The sequence below is a fragment of the Coturnix japonica genome, chromosome 5 (assembly GCF_054131305.1).
Source record: "Coturnix japonica strain WE chromosome 5, WE-NBRP24, whole genome shotgun sequence".
NCBI lineage: Eukaryota > Metazoa > Chordata > Aves > Galliformes > Phasianidae > Coturnix > Coturnix japonica.
Window position 1 is genome coordinate 7,865,257 of NC_140667.1, and position 17,633 is coordinate 7,882,889.

The 17,633-nt window shown below is 44.2% G+C and overlaps 1 protein-coding gene and 1 long non-coding RNA gene across 14 annotated transcripts in view; one reads left to right on the top strand and one right to left on the bottom strand.

The window, feature by feature from the left end:
* The window catches only part of LOC146760642 (uncharacterized), a 39,970-nt gene extending 38,885 nt beyond the window's left edge, over positions 1–1,085 (bottom strand). For 11 of the 12 annotated variants that reach the window (XR_014946980.1, XR_014946978.1, XR_014946975.1 and 8 more), the window contains exon 1: positions 906–1,046. This is a non-coding gene — a long non-coding RNA (uncharacterized LOC146760642). Of the gene's footprint in view, positions 1–905 lie in introns of all 12 variants that reach the window. The other variant, XR_014946976.1, reaches the window with a different exon arrangement.
* Positions 1,086–1,285: 200 nt separating this feature from the next.
* On the top strand, positions 1,286–17,392 carry LMO2 (LIM domain only 2). Of its 2 annotated transcripts, XR_014946969.1 has the most exons (6): positions 1,314–1,719; positions 1,800–1,977; positions 4,897–5,112; positions 7,639–7,807; positions 12,090–12,342; positions 14,372–17,392. XR_014946969.1 is itself a non-coding variant. In XM_015863588.3 (4 exons), the coding sequence occupies exons 1-4, from the start codon at positions 1,713–1,715 to the stop codon at positions 7,856–7,858; spliced, it is 621 nt and encodes a 206-aa protein (XP_015719074.1). In that variant the 5' UTR covers positions 1,286–1,712; the 3' UTR covers positions 7,859–8,633. The 2 variants fall into 2 exon arrangements, 1 of the variants encoding a protein (XP_015719074.1); XM_015863588.3 differs by lacking the exons at positions 12,090–12,342; positions 14,372–17,392 and having other exon boundaries at positions 1,286–1,719; positions 7,639–8,633.
* Positions 17,393–17,633: the final 241 nt, after the last annotated feature.

The window sequence follows — 17,633 nt, forward strand, 5'->3', positions numbered from 1 at the left end:
TGGTGGAGAAGCACTGTTTGTGGTTATGCATCAGGAGACTGATTTATTTGCTCCTACTAGCTCTCCCCATACTGTTTTGCCTTCACACACACACACACACACACACACACACACACACACACCAACTATGTTTGAAGGTGGTTGTTTTTGACACACCTTTAAAGCCAGTAAAAGAAATGAAATGTTCATCGTTCTGTCCATGAAGCCTGGCAAGGGAGCTGCGCTGTGACAGGAACATTTGGTTGTGAGAACAGCTGCCATACTGTAACGGCTTGAAATACATTGGAGATAACTCTTTTAAAGAATAAGATGTATTCTAATGACCAGTGATGGCTCTAAAGTATTGCAAGAACTCAGTTCAAAGCCCTTGAAATGAATAACAGCCCTTCTGCTGACGTTACTAATCTTTGGCTCAGGCTCATTAATGTATTTCAGATATTATAACCCCGGTGCCAAAAAGATGAAAAAATTAAAATGTACTCATAAAAATAGACATCAAATGTATTTCTGTTCTGGGAATTAATATAGAAGCTAAATGTTTCTGCTAGCGCTTTACTGCTGATCTTTTCTTACTGTTTCTGAAGGAATTAGTGGGGCGAGTGGCTCATTTCAGCCAGGGCTCTGCCTCCAGCAGCCACCCTGATCTCATGCCACACAGACTGGGAAAATGCTATAACCACTGTAATAGTTTTCACTCTAGCCCTGTAAATCAGCTCTTTCCGGGACATGCTGTGCTGATGGAGAGGAGGGGGAGGAAGGATGGGAGTGGAAATAGAGACATTCGGGCAAGAGTTGCCCACCTTTAGCTTTCGTGTGATTCATTATGGATCAATACTGTGCTCACGAGCTTTTATAGCTCATTAACACCAAACAGCATCAAGATATAAATTTGTTATAGTGCTTACCGAGAACGCGGGGGCATCTGGAAGCAGACACGAGTGACCAGTAACTCAGGGACACAACGGGATACATGGGAAGCACAGATTAGTTGACCGATTTGTGCTCTAGGTAGAAAACAGAGCTCGAGTTCTGACCCAGCTCCTGATCTCCAGGTGCCGTACGAAACGTGCGTGGCGTGGGCATGTGCGTGTGTATTGCTGGGCAGGACGAGGAGAGGGAGCGTGACCCTCTGTGATCCCTTGTGGGACTGGGGTGCCGGCAGCTCGGAGCCGGCCGAGGTTTCCCTCAGCCCTTCGGATGCTTTCGGGTCGAGCTCTTCCCCGGGAGCCCCGCGCAGCGGTGCGGTTCTGATCCGTGACGTCGCGATGTGAAAACGCAGCGTCAGCTCGCAGCTCCGGCTGCGGGGAGCCCGAGCTCTGTCCCTTTAAGAAACCGAGCGAGTCGTGATGCCGCTGTTTGTGTTGCTAAACCCCCAGGAGTCCAGTTAAGAAACGGGCAGCTGTCTCTTTAAGCGTGATTTCCTTCTATTGTATTTGAATCGTGATCAGGAAAAAGGAAATGAAACCGGAGAGCCGGGGCCGCGCCGCTCAGCACTAATAGCGATGCCGAGCTCCCCGGCCGCAGCACCCGCCCGGCTCCGCGGGGCGAGCTGAGAACCGCGGCCGGGCAGGCACCGGAGAGCGGCGGGCAGCCACCGGGCAGACAGCGGTGGGCAGACAGCGGTGGCCGCGGTAGTCGCCCCCCGCCCGCCCGCAGAGCCGCAGCCGGGGGGGCGGCCCCGGCGCACGGAGCGCAGGAGGAGCGCGGCGAGGATGGGAGGTTAGAGCCCGCGGGCAGCCCCGCCGCCGGAGCCCGGCAGCCGCCCCAGCCCGCGTTTGTGTCTCTCTTTGGTGTTGCAGGAGGAAATCCTGTGAATGTCATTGGGGGGCGGAGGGGGAGCGCGGCCGGTGACAAGGCGTCGAGAGCAGACGGCCTTTGCGGGGGCAGCGGGGGCAGATCGCACCACAGGCACGCTACAAAGGAGCCATCCCTGCCAATGTCATCGGCCATCGAGAGGAAGAGCCTCGATCCTTCCGAGTAAGTGGCTCTTTTTCTCCCTGTCTCCCCATCCCTCCGTTCCTCGCGGTGCCACCGACGGCAGCCTGCCGGCCCCGCGCTCCCCTCCGCTGTCACGGGGACCCCTCTCCGGTGGGGGTCTCCGGGGCCGGAGCACGAGTGCTGGACAGCCCCATTGGGAGGCGGCTGCGGGCGCAGCTCCGGGCCGGGCGCCTCCAGCCGCCCCTGGGTTGCGGGACCCGCTGCGGGGCTCTCGCCCAAGCTGAAAGCGGTTGTCGTTTGGGGTCCCCGGACCTGCTCCGCACTCTTAGCCGATTATACCGAAAGGTCGGAGCTGTTATCTGTGGGTGCCCGACTTCCACATTTGCACAACGCGAGGCGCTTTGCAACTTTCAAGGTCTTTGCTAGGGGAGGTATTGTGCAAAGGGCGTGCAGAGGGACCCCACGGTGCAGGTGGTGAGAATTCCCTTCCCCGTTTTTCATGTTCGTGGAAGGGGCCGAGCCGCAGGTCCTGTCCCGCAGCCGGTTCTGTGCAGCCTTCCCGGACATTCACCGTCCTTGAGGGGGGCGACTCTGTGTGAAACAGCGCTGCGTGCCTTCGTAGCTGCAGTTACACCCCTTTGGAATCGTGATAAGAGAGAAAGAAAGAAAATCTCCTTTTTCAGATAGCACTTAAAACATCGCTCTTAGTTAAGTTTGGTCGTCCGCGGTTTGTTCCCTACGAGATATTCAAGTGCCGTCTCTTGTAGCTGTGAGTGTGCACAGGGGAACCATCCCCACTGTGGGTTAAATCAATTCCTGCTGTGTTGTGTTTGATGTTCTGCGTGCTACGTTTTTTCTTCTATCATCTTTGAGAAATCAGCATCTGAACTCCTGGGTGTCAGTGTCCCACTTTGCACTGCAGTGCTTTAGTAGAATTTATTTGCTTTCCTGCTCGGTGTCCTACTGACTTCTCTGGCATGCAAATATGTGGACATCAAAAAAAGTGATGAAGAAGAAAGAAATTCTGTTCCTCAGAAATGTGTGGGGCTGTTAGAGAGCTGCCTTGTGATTCCCAGAACCTGCGAGACCAAAATATTTTGGGGCTGCAATCTCAGGTTTTGCATAATGTCCAATAAGGGACACTAAGGTGTATTCCCTTGCAGCTGCACTCTCTGTTGGGTGGCATGCAGAGCCCAGTCTCTAGGAAAGGAACTCTGGGGCTCAACGGAGAAAGCTTGGAAGAAGCAGGGCCTGCTCCTTTCACAGCCCACACTGTCTGGAGTTTCAATGAGAGCTCACAGAGCCTGGGGAGCACTGCTGGGGCCCAGCAGCTTGAGCACTGGGAAAGCAGTGGGCTGAGCGTCTTGTCTCATCACATCCCAGGGCTCAGCTCATGAGAGCTACAGGATCAGTTTCATAGCACAGAAGTTGTTGACCAGTGGTCATTTCTCTATGTTGTTCTAAGTCATTTTCCCCTAGAAAACTGCTAACCCACTAAATACACTGTATGGTATTGTGTGGCAGCAGTTATAGTATTTCTCCTGTTGCCTGCTGGAATCCCAGAGCAGCCGAGTTCTGCCTTTGGCATGTCTCTGTGCCGCCAAGGGCAGAGATATGGCACTGGTGGACTGAGAACCCCAAACAGTCTGAGATTCTGCTCTGCCTCCTGTTGAGCACTTTGGTCATGGTCCAGTAAAGCAGATAAACCTAAAGGTGCAAACCTGTAATTTCCTTTCCACTAGCAGAGGGCTGAAACGATACAGGTGCTAAAGGACTGATCCCAAAGTCTTCTTACGAGCTTCACTGGGGTCTGGATGAGGGTCTGTGTCACTGCAGAACTGAGCTCACATGCCTTCCTTTTAGGTTTTGAACATCGTATAAAATCCAGGCTTCATTCAAAGCAGCAGCAAAGCATAAACCAGCTTGGCAGCAGCCACATCTGTTGTAGTTATTTATTTAATGCTGCTCAGTGAAATAATATCCACAGAATTAGTCTTCAAATTTACATTCCCCAGAGGAAAGCTGGCTACATGTAGAATCCCTCAGGTACCTTTTCTAATCCAACAGTCCTCTGTGAGACAGAATAGCCTTTGCTCCCAAGCAGAACTACAGTCAAAGCTCAAAGCTCCAAGTCTACACGATGGGCTTGTGTGCTTTGGGGTGCATGCATAACTGCTCTATGGGGCTCTTCAGTAAGTTAGAGGTAGATCAAGATGTCGTCTGAGTTCATACAGGCATTTATAGGTAAATCTTAAAAATACTGGGGGAAAAAATAAAAGGGGTTTATTTTGAATGGAAACTGAAGCCTGGCTATGTGTTGTGTCAAAACAGGATTACTGGAAAACAGGATACAGTCAGAACTTGTAGGAATGTGGTTGTTGGTCAGCCCGTATGGACCTGACCAGTGTTTCCATAGAGAATCCAGGCACCTTTTTTAAATAAGTGTCTGAAAAAGTGCAGTCTTCAATCACATGAAAATTGTGTTGTTTGAAATGTATGTATTTTTAAGAACTGCGTGGATTGAGCCCCATGTTAAGCAATTCGGGTTTCTCTTCCAGAAAAAAAAGAAGGATATATCTACACTGGCACCAATTCTCTATTAACATTGCAGGTATATTTACAGTAATGAATATTCCTGGGTGATAAAGAGATCTTCATGTTTATGTGCTATCCTTTGAAGAAAAATATATAAACAAGTTAGGAGAGTTTGGCTACTTTTATTAACTCCTTATAGTTTAAGTTATCCCAATCTCTTTAAAGCCCAAGAAGAGCGACGTGCTGCTCCCTCCCACTCATGTTAGAAAGGGATAAATCATTCTCTCCACAGGGAGAAAATATGAGGGTGTGCTCCGTGTTCTCACCCAACCCACCTGCCATTGTGTTTGGTTTTGGTTTTCCTCCTTCTCACTGGCATGGTGGCAGCGTGTTTCCCTTCTCCAACACCCCTTTTGTTCACAGGGAGCCGGTGGATGAGGTGCTGCAGATCCCCCCGTCACTGCTGACATGTGGGGGCTGCCAGCAGAACATCGGGGACCGCTATTTCCTGAAGGCCATTGACCAATACTGGCACGAGGACTGCCTCAGCTGCGACCTGTGCGGATGCCGGCTGGGAGAGGTGGGGCGGCGGCTGTACTACAAGCTGGGCAGGAAGCTCTGCCGGAGGGACTATCTCAGGTATGTGGTCTCCCAGCCCACTTCTCATAGAATCATGGAATTATGTGAGTTGGAAGGGACTTTAAATGCCTTCTGGTCCAACTGCCCTGCAATGAACAGGGATGTCTACCCTAGATCAGACGCTCACAGCTCCATCCAGCCTGACCTTGGGTGTCTCCAGGGATGGGGCAACTACTGCCTCTCTGGGTGACTTATTCCACTCACCTCCCCTTCTTTCTATCGTTTCAGCTTTGTCTATCAATTTAAGGTACAGCTAGTGAACAAAGAATCATGCATAATTCATTTTGGCTAATCTTAGATGTAGAGTTTGAGAATAATGGAGTTTGCTCGGTGCTACTGCTCCCCAGATGGCTGGATGCTGGCTGAGCTGTGTCAGTGTGGGGTACTGCCAAGCAGAAATTAGGAAGCTGTGATGAATTTCAGGGCCACTCTGCCCAAGCTGACTGCAAGCCAGCTCCTAAGAATGGCTTTAAGCAGTTCTGTGCCACTGCAGGCATTGCTGTGGAGCTGAAAGTTATATAAAAACAGGTGTTGAGATTGGATACTGATGAAAGATCATTTCGTTCTCTCATTTAAGAACATGGTATCCAAGGTAACTGAATTTAATTCATTTTCTGATGTGGTAATGTCAGCCCCTTAAGAGACGCTTGATTCCACCAAGCAGTGGGACTTGTTTGGTTCTGAAATGACAGCCTTTTGTACGTGGATTGATCCATGTCTTTTTCTGCATCACTGGTAACTTACTGGAGCACTTCAAGCGGAAAGACAGCATGTGCTGGATGTGTAGTGTGGAGCTGCAGCCAGTACAGGGAAGTTTGGTCCTGTTAAGTTGGACCCGGTGGAGTTCTCAGCAACATCTGCCTATCTGATTTGCCCTATTTTTTAAGTAAAAGGATTAAACTGGGAATAGTATATTTCATGAAACATCCGTAATAAGGGATCTCTATGTTCTCAGTTATAAGAGAAGTGTTTTGGTCTTAGCTGCGCTGGCTGTATCCCATTTGTCCCATTGGATCCCTGATGTTGCAGGATGTTTGTGGAACAGACTAAAGACATTGTATATGTTTTCAGCTACCTTACTGAAGTCTACAAAAATTAAAGCAACATCTCAAAGGAGCTCCTAGTGATTGTGCTCTGGAACTTACTGATGGGAATTTCTCTTGGCAGAAATGGGACCACTTGTAAACTCTCAGCAGACATCGTGTTCCAGCAATGAACCAGTGTTAGCTACACTTCCCAGATACTTCTTGTCTTAAAAGGGAAGCAAGAGAAAATATGCCAGTGCAGTAATGTGTTTTCTTGCCATGAGATGGAATGTTTTTGTTTATTTAATAATATAGCATGATTTCTTCCATCATTAATGAGACATCTTGCAAAATTTGTGTAACCTTATTACTTTAGTTGGGCAGAAGTAGACACTGACATCTCCTGGTAGACTAAAGGAATTATGTCTTCTACCCTTGAAAAGCTCTCTGTAGTAGGTATTCCATTTCCAGTTCAGGATAAATGAAGCAGGCACAGAAGTGAAGTGTAGAGGGTGGACAAAATCTTTCTGTAATTTGTATGGATACATAGAATTCAAAGTCAATGTGTGTATTCTTTACACAAGTAATAGGATTTCTCCCTCCTTCTAGGAATATACGTGATAATCTTAGTGGTCTTCTCCAACCTAAATGATTCTATGATTTTGTATTTATACATACTCTATATATGTCCCTTATTTATTAATGATATGACTTACAAACTCTGTAACCAGCAGACTGTGTGAAATGCTGCCGTTCATTTCGTCCTCACACATGGCTGGGTGTGTTGCTCTGCTTCAGCTGAGAATTCTGGCACATGCTGTGAGGGAGACACATACATGGTGCCTTTGCTAGGGGCTCCTTTTAATAGAAAATATCATACTGATCTCAGCAGGAAATCTCAATCTGTTTCAGAAAAGAGCAGTCCAGAACATAGAATTTTCTGTAACGGCAGAGTACCTGTAAGGTCTTAGCATGTATCCTGAAACCCAGCAGGAGTGATTTCATGAATACAGAAATATGTGAGTTTGAAAGAATGTCAAATGTGGCAGCAATGAATGCAGACAGTAGAATATTAAATGGTAGCTATGTCATAATGTGGCAACTTTTTTCTGTGAACGACAATAGCAACAGCTGAAGATAGGGGTGCTGAAAGGTAATGTCTGTTGCTGGTATAAGAGGAAGTATTAGCATCACACAATTTTATGCTATGATCTGGTGAACCCTTACTCTGTTTGAAGCTGCTCAGTGTTTCAGGTTAACGTCATTAATCACAGAAGCCAATTACCTTAGAAATAAGTGAAGACCTTGGACTTTCTACCTCAGTTTTTGGTATTTCAAAGATCTGAGTTCTGCTCAGCAGCTTTCTATGTGACCTCTATGTATCTTCGCAGTAGTACGACTAATGGGGCAATGCACTGATGCCGTGTTCCTGTTTTGACTATTTTTTCCCCACCTCTCCAGCAAAAGAACTCTAATTGCTTCTTTGCTGTTGTTGTTTTAGGCTCTTTGGCCAAGATGGCCTCTGTGCCTCGTGTGACAAACGGATCCGGGCTTATGAGATGACCATGCGGGTGAAGGACAAAGTATATCACCTTGAATGCTTCAAATGCGCGGCCTGCCAGAAACACTTCTGTGTTGGGGACAGATACCTCCTCATCAACTCGGACATAGTATGTGAACAGGACATCTATGAGTGGACTAAGATAAATGGAATGATATAGCAAAGAGGTGGCTCATGATCTATAAATGACATCTCACGGGCAATGCAGGCACGTAGCTGCAGTGAGGAGATACCACCTGAGCTATGTGCTTTGTCTAAAACAGGGGGGAAATACCACAGAGTAGGCCCTTTTCAGGCAGTGCTACGTAGAATCTAAGCTACATATAAATGAAGAAGGGAGACTGAAGCAATATTAGATAGACTGACTTCTGGCGTATCGACAATAACTGACATCAACCAGATAGGCAAGAGCTGGGGAGCAAACACAATGTGATAATGAATGCTCATAACTGGAAAAACAGTAGTGACTTGTGTAAAGAGATGTTATGACTTTGTCACCCGCAGACTAGGATTGTGCAATTGATTTTTCTTTTCAACTTGTTTTAGTTACTCAGTTTAGACAACTGCTCCTAATGTAGACATGAAGAGGAATGCTGGAAAAACAAAGGGCCAGTCCCTTATGTGGTCATTTGATAAGGCCTTATGTTTTGGGTTAGGAGAGAATGGGGGAAGAGGGTAGGGGTTATTTTTGCATGGATTCTTTTTTTCTGTGAGAATGAAGAGTGCATCCTCTAGTCCCAAACTGTTCTTCAAAAAAGTCCTGCTGAATAGTTGTTTTCAGGCACTGCTGTTTCAAGATGAGATGTTCCATAGATCATTTCTATACAAATATAAATCGAAAGAGTTGTTCAACTATTTTATTAACTTAGATTATATCGATAAAATATTTGTTGTGTGTAGTCAGACTCTGCAGCTTTAATAAAAATGACAGAAGATTTGAGTGTTATTATTTCTTTCTTGGACATCATACCAGATACTTTGTTTGCATCATTTCTTTTATTTTCTGTAGCGGGATTTCTGCACTTGGACTACAGCTAATTGCTGAATTCACTTAAGGTTGTGTTTCAAAGCCTCAACAGGAGAACACCTGTCAGCCTCAAGAAGCTTTATGGAGTTCTTCATATTAAGGAACAATGCGGTAATATTGTGTGACATGGACCTTTTGGTGCTAATAAGGATGCTTTGAGGTTGGATGATGCCATGAAGTACATTTGGGTGATACTTTGTAGCATAAGAATAAGCTGCCTGATCTCAGAGGAGGTCATGCAGAGTTAGGTCCTGATTTTGCTCCAGATCAATGAAATGAGTATAATATAACCTGAGCCAGTCAAAATTGACTAATGTTTAGAAAGATTTCTGTTTAAAGCCCTAAAAGCTCTGAGCTTTGCCTTCAGGCCCCAGTGCTTAATGCCAACTTGGACCCACTCTCCATGAGTTCGCCTCGTCTCTTTCTGGCTCTTAAAGTTTTGGTCTCCATAAAGTCCAGAAGCTACCTATTTGTCAGTGTAATTCTATGCTATTTAGTTTTCAAAAGCTGTTATTCGGTGACTAGCTGGGCGTCCAACATACTGGAAGAGAAGATGAATGTCATTTCTTGTCGCTGTTTTTTGCACTATGCTTGTCTTTATAGACTTATATCACAACCTCTCCAACTTGTATCATTTTGGAATGAATAGTTCTAAGTTCTTTCTTACATGAAAGTTGTTTCACACTTCTGATCCTCTTCATATGTCTACATGTTTTCTGATTCCACTCTATCCTTTTGAGAGCGTCACAAGGGCTGTTAATTCTGTTCAAACATATTAAAAATTGAGCTTATAGCACAGTGGAACAAGTCAACTCAGAAGGCAGCTGGTATGTCCTTTCCTCCCATCAGTAGCAACACATAAGCTGTAGCACCTCTACCACTCAGATATCTATTTGTTCCATTCATTTCAGTCAGATTGTCACCTAAGGGATCTCTCATTTTTCTAGTAGTGCTAATTAGTGACAACACTTTGCATTTTACAGTGGGTATCCTTAGAGCTGTTTTTTCCCTTGCTTTTGTTGTCACAGGTGGAACTGGGGACAAAAAGCTTTAAATCCTACCACCACTGAAGTTGAAAACTGTACAGGAGCCGCGATCTCACACTTGAAATGAGAAAGGGCTGTTTGAGTCCTCTGATCTAGTTCTTCTCAAGTGATATGCTGACCTCTGGAGGCCATCGACAGCTGTTATAATTACAGCTCTTAGCTTAGCATACATCCCTGCCTGCACAGGCAAAAAAATTATGTACCCAGAACAAGGAAAATCCAGCTATCACCTTCATCATCCCCAGTGGCTTATTGCAAAAGCTCTGTCACAGTATCCCTGTTGGTTTGCACCACCTACTGAACATAATCATGGTACTAAGGCAAGGTGCAGGTGCACAGTCATTCCTTGGGTCTGTGCATGGGAGCACACAATGAGCACTGTGCTGCCAGGCAAGGTCATAAAAGCAGCTTAATTGCAGATGCCTTTAAAGCTTTCCAGGTCATCATGCCCTGTTGTAATGTCTCTCTCAGGGACCTCTTCTTTCATGCTTCTCTGTTCCCTGTAAAAGTAAACTCTGACAGCAGCACAACAGTACAAGAAAGGAAAGGAGTGCTTACAGGTTCATTAACGTCCATAAGTTCATGGCAAGAAGAAAAATGGTACAGATTATAGTAGTCAGCTATAAAGCTGCTCTCCCTGTGGCCTCATGCTAATGCCAAACCAAGACACATAGATATCAAAGGGAATGTGTTACACCATGGAGGGTGAAGATGACCCCAGCACGTGGTGCATACTTCAGAGGCTGGGCAGCATTCTGCCAGTGGTCCTGACACTGCCAGGGACTTTGGCAAAGCAGGCAGTGATTCTGACTTTTCAGAACTGCTACAAAGAGGTTTTGAGTCCTGTTCTGACCTCATGCTGCACAACGGTAGAAGTGACACTGGAATAACTGAAATGGCAGAATTACATTGGTGTAAGGATGGCATTGATGCTATCAGGAGTAACTGAGATCATTACAGAGCAGACTTCAGGCATTTATTCCCTAAACTCTTTGCAGTGTAGTCTTTAACCTTTCTCAGACCTTCTGCAGAGCTAATTTCCACACTTGCACCTCATAGAGAGGTCTGACTGAAAATACTGTAAGGGACCTCATTACCATCCAAGCTGAGGTGAGGTAATAATGTCAAGAGTTCAGAGAGGCTTTGCACTAATGAAAGCAAGGTCTGTGTTTTGTTCCCACCTCTTAAAGTGCTTCCTGTGTGACTTCTGGCAGTTCAGCGAAATATTCTGCTTCTCTGTTGGTCACTTATGAAATGGAGATATCATCATCACTTCCTCTTCAAACAATTTCCAAACATCCCAATACACTCATTATTTTGTGTAAGGTACCACTTACATGGGAAAAAATAGTTTAAATCCAAATGAATATATTTGGAATGGAATGATGCTGAAGGGTGGGTGTTCTTATTTTATTATTATTATTTTATCTAGTCTGTGGAAGACTTAAGCAAAACTGGAACACAAAAACTTGTGCCAAGAGAAGAGTCTCCACTTGAGCAGTAGTATAACTCTGCCCCTGTCTGTATAATTATGTCAATCTGTAGATGGACATTTCCTAGCCAGATAAACCCTTAGACATCACAGAGCGTATGTACACATGCCAACAAATGGAAGAGGTTAAAAAACAGTGTAAAAATCTACCATGTACAAAAATGCAAAGATAAATACAGTAAAATGCTGTAGTCATTCCTAGTATTTCTTCTGCTGTCAAATTACCGTGTGATGTTACATTCATCACACTGTTGTGAGTTACCATTTTTTTCAAGCCAGCTGCATATCTCATATTGCTCATATTGCTCATAAGTCATATGTAACTCCTGTTATTTGAGTCCAGGTGGAGGGAGAAGAGGTTTCACTTGGAATTGATTCAACCAGCACTTCCCCTCCTTCCTCACAAGTGTATTCCTTTCAGCAAGGAGTCTTTTCTGGAATAAAAAGAAAATGAAATATTCAGAAAACAATGATGAAAAAATAAAAGCAAAAATTAGTTAAAGTCAAAGAAAAAAAAAAGCACGGTAATCTGAATATGACTTCATTAGCTGATATTCCATTACAGCGTCCTTTATGTGTTTTCAACACCGACAGTATTTTAAAAGGCATGTCATCCCTCAAGATTTCCCTTCTTTGTCCCCATTATTCAATGTCATGGTAGGAAAATGAGAGCATTACCATCAATATTACTTTTTTAATTCCATGTCCTTGAATAAGGGCAATAAGAACCCTGCATAATAGAGTTTTCAGCAGGGAGAGTAAATGGGAATCGGTTGTTAATTCGATACAGGATACAGAAGCTGACTCTCCCCTCTCTGTTCTCAAGGTAATACTGTGCCTCCAATTGTCATTATACCCAAGAATCAAATTATTGGAATTCTGGACACATCAGCACAAAACCGAAGACTCCCTGCCAATTTCGTAGCCTGCTTGGAAGAGAACATCATAGAGCATCACTCATTTATACGACTGCCAGCCTGAGATTGTAAATTCAGAAAACAAGAAGGCCTCAGGTGCTGCACTTTAACACGTCTTTCTGCTCCTGAATCACCCCCCTCCTCACTACCCCCATGTACAAGGTAACATTTTATCTCTGAAAGGCAAAGCTTTCAACCATCTGCTGGGATGAGCACAGCCTCTGCATGGCCTGAATGTGAATTGAAAATGAGACTATTAAGTCTATTAATTGATAACAGTGACTTCTGACTTTGAAGGAGATTCATGACACTTGGAAAAATAATCTATAAAGATTTTTGTTGCTCTAAAAAGACAGTGCAGCATCAGCTTATTTCTCTTGCAGCAGGTTCATCTCTTTTATTGCACTGCAGGCAATGGAAATTTTAATGGACACTGGGAAAAAAAAATGATCTATTCCTCAGACCCACAAGAGAAAAGAAACCATAAAAAGGCATAGAACAGAGAGATGCAGATATGATATCAGAAAACATTTAAGGAACTGTAATTAAATTAAGATTCACAAGTCTATCCACGAGACAAAGATTAAACTGGCAGAAAGTTGAACCTTGTTTGAAGCGACTTGTTCCCTCCCTTGTCCCCTGCTGGGGGTTGTTTTGTTCCAGTCTAATGAGATGGTATATTTCTGAATGGTTCTTAACATACCAGTAGATCTCTGCCCATTAGTTAATCAATGTATTACGTAGAAGTGAACAATGCTCGATGCCTTTCAAGTGCCTTGCAAGCAGCAATTCATTGTTTCTTCCTTTTTAAGATACAAACCCCACTCCATAGGTGGGGAAACTGTAGCTCAAGATTGACATGACCTGCTTAAAACTGCACAGTAACTCAGCCAGACTTATACACCTCCAGAACTTAGGTCTCCTGACCTAAGCATGGACCATCTTGCAAGCGCTGTATAAGCAGGTATCGGTATGGCATGGCCTGACCCATCCAGCAGTATGGATGCAGCCCCCTCACATCCTCAAATACAGCCTGAGCACCCAAGGGTAGCTTCAGATAGCAATTTATGGATACATTCTGCGAACTGTCTGGAAGTGATTGGTACAGTGATGATGCATACTTCTACCCTGTTTTAAATGGTTGGATGCATACAGCTCAGCTGTATGTGTTGCAGGACCAGGATTAAACAGCCTGTGGGGACATTCAGTCATTGGTGGTAAAAACTCATGAACTTCTGCTAAAATAAGTGCACCTGATAATGTCTATGGCTTATTCTCTGCATACCAACCATTTCACTGCTTGCAGCAATGCTGGGGTAATACTCAAAATCTCTTTAAGCCCCCTACTCTATATTCTTGACAAACAGTACAGGGATGATTCTTGCATTACTTCCCCATTACAAATTTGGTTTGCCAGTATGTAATTATTTTTGGCGGAAAACATATGATGCATGAAAATCTCACTTAAGGTTTTTAGGGAAGAGATATTTCTTTTCTAATGCCAGGCTGAATATGCTATTTGCTGAGTGCTTCCTGTCCATCTCTGCTGTCACTCTGAGGTATTCTGGTTATACATGTATGCTGGTGTAAGTGAAGCCTGAGACTGAGGGTAGATAGAGTGCATGAAGTTTTATTTCTGTGGTGGTGCTCGAATAGGTGGGCAAAGGGGGATGCTGCTCCAGTTTGACTGGAGTAATAACAACCAACCTCCAGTGCTGACAGAGGAATAACCTCTTAGGGCCAGGACCCTGGGTGATGGGCAGCTGAGTCCCTACTGCAGGCTCCAGCAATCTGAGTGCCTAGGATCCTGACTCTGCACTGCTACTGTGGCATGGTTATCTCTGCAAAAAAATAACAAAACACTTGTCTTGCATCTCTTGTCAGATAACGTTAACAGTGTATTTCACAACACCTGTAAGTCACTTTTGAGGTACAGGCTGTTTACTTATTTGCATTTATTTTCAAGAGGCGATCTGAATAAAACTGCACTAGGACATGTGCTCTTCCATCTGGCAGTATCTTGCAGCATCTTGACAGCTACATTAAAAAGTCCATAGATGTCATGTTGCTAGCTTAATAAAATGTATAAGACCTGGAATTATACACCTGAGGATGTCTTGCAACACTGGGAATTTCTAGGTCCACTTGTAAGACAATGCTCTGTCACAATATGGTTGCATTTCTCTTACAGGAGGTGTGAGCACTGAATTCCCCAGGAATTCTTGGAGCTGGACCAGCAGTGAGTTTGACCCAACGTGCATGAGAAGCGTGTTGTTCAGCTGATAAGGGAACCGAGAACATGCATCAGCAAACACAGTTTGTTTATCCCGTAATAACTGGTTTTGAGTAGCACAGCAAAAAGTGGCTGGGTCTGCATGAGGCAGATAAGAGCTCCTACCAAAAGGACGAGCAAAGGGCACGTGAGGCTTCCTGGAAACTTCAAAACAGAAGCCTTCAGTGGGAATGGATGACTAAGGGAATTGCAAAGGGTTTCTGGAGTCTTTTATCTTTGCACTACCTCTTCAAATCCGGCTCAACACTTCAGTAATTTATTGTTGCCATCATCTGATGAATGTTCACTGGGCTCAGCCTTTCTCCTGCCGCACAGGTTCTCAGAGCCAAAAACCCCACTGCTGGAACCACAGCTAGTGGTCGTCTCGTTAAGAATCTCAGCTAACAACCCAAAGAAAGAACACGTGGAGCTGAAAAGTGAGCCGCTATCTGGTTCACACAGATGGCTTTTTTCAGGTGTGAAAGAATCAGTAGTAGCAGAATTTTTGAAGGGGCACATGTTTGTTCTCCATTTTCCTCAAGCAAAGAAAGGCTTTCAGGGTTTCTAGGCAAATGCAAAAGCTGCATCAAATCAGCCAGGTTCCCAACACTTCCCGCAAGATCATGGAATAATTTTCCAATGCTTGTTTTCATTGGGATCCTTCACACATGCCCTAGGATGAATCGTACACAGTGAAATGCTGTAAGCACGTGAAATAATGTGAACTCCCAAAACTTTATTAAAGCCTTTTTTTTTGGCCAAATTGAAATTAGCTGTCTTGGGAGCATGCACGTATGATCTCCTGTGGGCTCCTGAGGGCTGTTCTCTGTTAGTATTACTCCAGCATGGACAAATGCACACATACAAAACAAAAGAGTGGGTATCAGCATTGCTGGGCTCTGATGGAGGCCCCTGCTGACTGCCAACTGTGCAGTCTATGTTGCTCATGTAATTTAATGTGTCAGCTTTTAGAGGCAAGGATTGTGTCTTTCTATGCTATTTATGCTCTGTAAAGCAAGCAAGACTTTTACAAAAATTACATGGATTTTTCATTTTCAGTTTACATTTTCAGTCCTATCTCAAAAGTGATTGATGTCCAAGTACATTGTGTGAAAGGAAAACCACCTCTGAACTAAGAAACCACAGGGAAAAAGAAAAACAACAACTTGGTTATGTCAGTTTGTGTTAACATGGAGACCTTCCTCTGCAGAAAAAGAAGCAATATATATATATATATACATATATATATAAAGCAAAGACTATTAAAATTATGCTGAAATTGGAATTCATATCTTTGCAAACATAGATAAATGCCTGAGTGCCATTTCAGAGTCGGAGACTTTTGATTTATTTATTTGTTTTTGCTAATGAAGAAGACAAGCATGGAATCACTCAGACCTGTCCAGCGCAAGGGAAGAATCAGAGATGTCCTGATGACAATCTTGGGCAGCCCTGTAGACATGAGCATCCATGTAGGGTCACCCAATAATTCCAAAACTGTGGACCACAGTTGCATTAGCACAGGACACCTTCCCTAGCTCATTTCTGCCTGAGGATCTGCCAGACTCAGAGACATGAGGGTCAGAGAGTCTAATCCATCCAGAACACTTCTGCACTAAGGAACCTGCCTGGATTACTATGTTCTTCACACCTCATCTGGTCCAGAAGCAGAAAGCTGAGTGTAAGCTCCAGCTGCTCCTTGCATTTCACTGCAACCACAAGATAAAGTCCATTGGTTCAACCCTTGGAGATCCCAGAGCTGGCCTGTGGGTTGCCTTTGACTCCAGCTGACCTTGGAGCTGCCATGGCTAATCTCCTGCTGTGTGAGAGATTCAAGAAGGGTGTCACTGTGCATATGCGGCTGTAACAAGAAGGGGAGGGGGGTTAAAACACCAGTTGTTTCATTCTGTCAGAAGAAAGCCTGAAGCTGTATGCTGACAGAAATCCCATTTGTTACTAAAATGTCCAACAAGCTCATTCATATGTAATATTTAGTTTATCCACGTACACATTTCACTGAAGTTCTGGCTCTGATCCCTAGAGCTCCATTCTGACATCTTTCAAATCTCATCTGAGATTGACTCCTGTGAAGCCTGGAAAAGTGATTTGCTTATCAGCTCCTATGTAAATCCCTCACCTTTCAAAGGACAACTGATCTATCTTTATGTTCCTTTGACTCACTGAAGTCTCTGCGTGATGATACAGCTCCCATTTATAATTTCCTTTCCCTTACTCCTTAGATGCTGTTTGTTACAGACACTTTTGGGTCGTGGCTAATTTTACATTATCAGACTTCCAAACAAAGTTCATTGCCCTGTTTTCCCTACATGCCCTGAACTTATTCTCTCTTTTGCACATGAAAAAGCAAAAATAATATTATCAGTATAATAACAGTATACATTTCTTTGGGCCCTTTTATTCTCAGTGGTGTCTCTAAGAGGCGTAGTAAATGAACAGGGTTCCAGTGACCTAATTGCACTGAATGAACTCAGATTGCAAAACCCTGTTTTGGCAGGCTCAGGGGTCATAGCTCCATAGGTCAGGTCATAAACTACACGGAGGTTGGGTAATGCCTTACACCCACCTACATCCTGTGGTTTCTTATCGTCTTCTGGCATTTCTCTCATTTGGATACAGAGGTAAGAAGTGAATCTTATCAATTGTATCCAATCATATAGAAGTTAAGGTCAGGGTACTGTAAATGTTAAATGAAGATTTATGTTTGAAACGATTAAAAGACATTTTGTGTTGTAGTCTGTATAAAACGGTCTCAGTTAAGAACAGAGTTTCTGAATGACTCTATAATAGATACAATGGGCACAAAACTCCTGTATTGCAATTCATTGCTCCCTTTCTTGTGTGTCATTCAAAGGACAGAATCTTGTAAAATCAGATCCCAAACCATATCATTAAATCCAATAAAAGCCCTAAAAAAACAAAGTGCTCCGTATTCACCCCAGCGACACTGCATTAACAAACCTCACATTCTCACTGCCATTTCCACGCTACCCCCGTGCCACTTTTGCCCATTTATTATTGTCCATTGAGTGCACTATGAAATTGAGTTTGTTTTACCACAGACCTTTCAAGAATATAGACATATAGAAGCTTTCCTGACCCAGCCTGGTGAGGTTGGCACACACTTTGCTTGATGATTTCCCACTCTTCAACTTCCCTATTT

Excerpts from the sequence above, each read along its gene's own strand:
- LMO2 (XM_015863588.3), top strand. Across the intron at positions 1,978-4,896 it reads AAGAGCCTCGATCCTTCCGA|GGAGCCGGTGGATGAGGTGC; the intron begins GTAAGTGGCTCT and ends TTTTGTTCACAG. Across the intron at positions 5,113-7,638 it reads TGCCGGAGGGACTATCTCAG|GCTCTTTGGCCAAGATGGCC; the intron begins GTATGTGGTCTC and ends TTGTTGTTTTAG.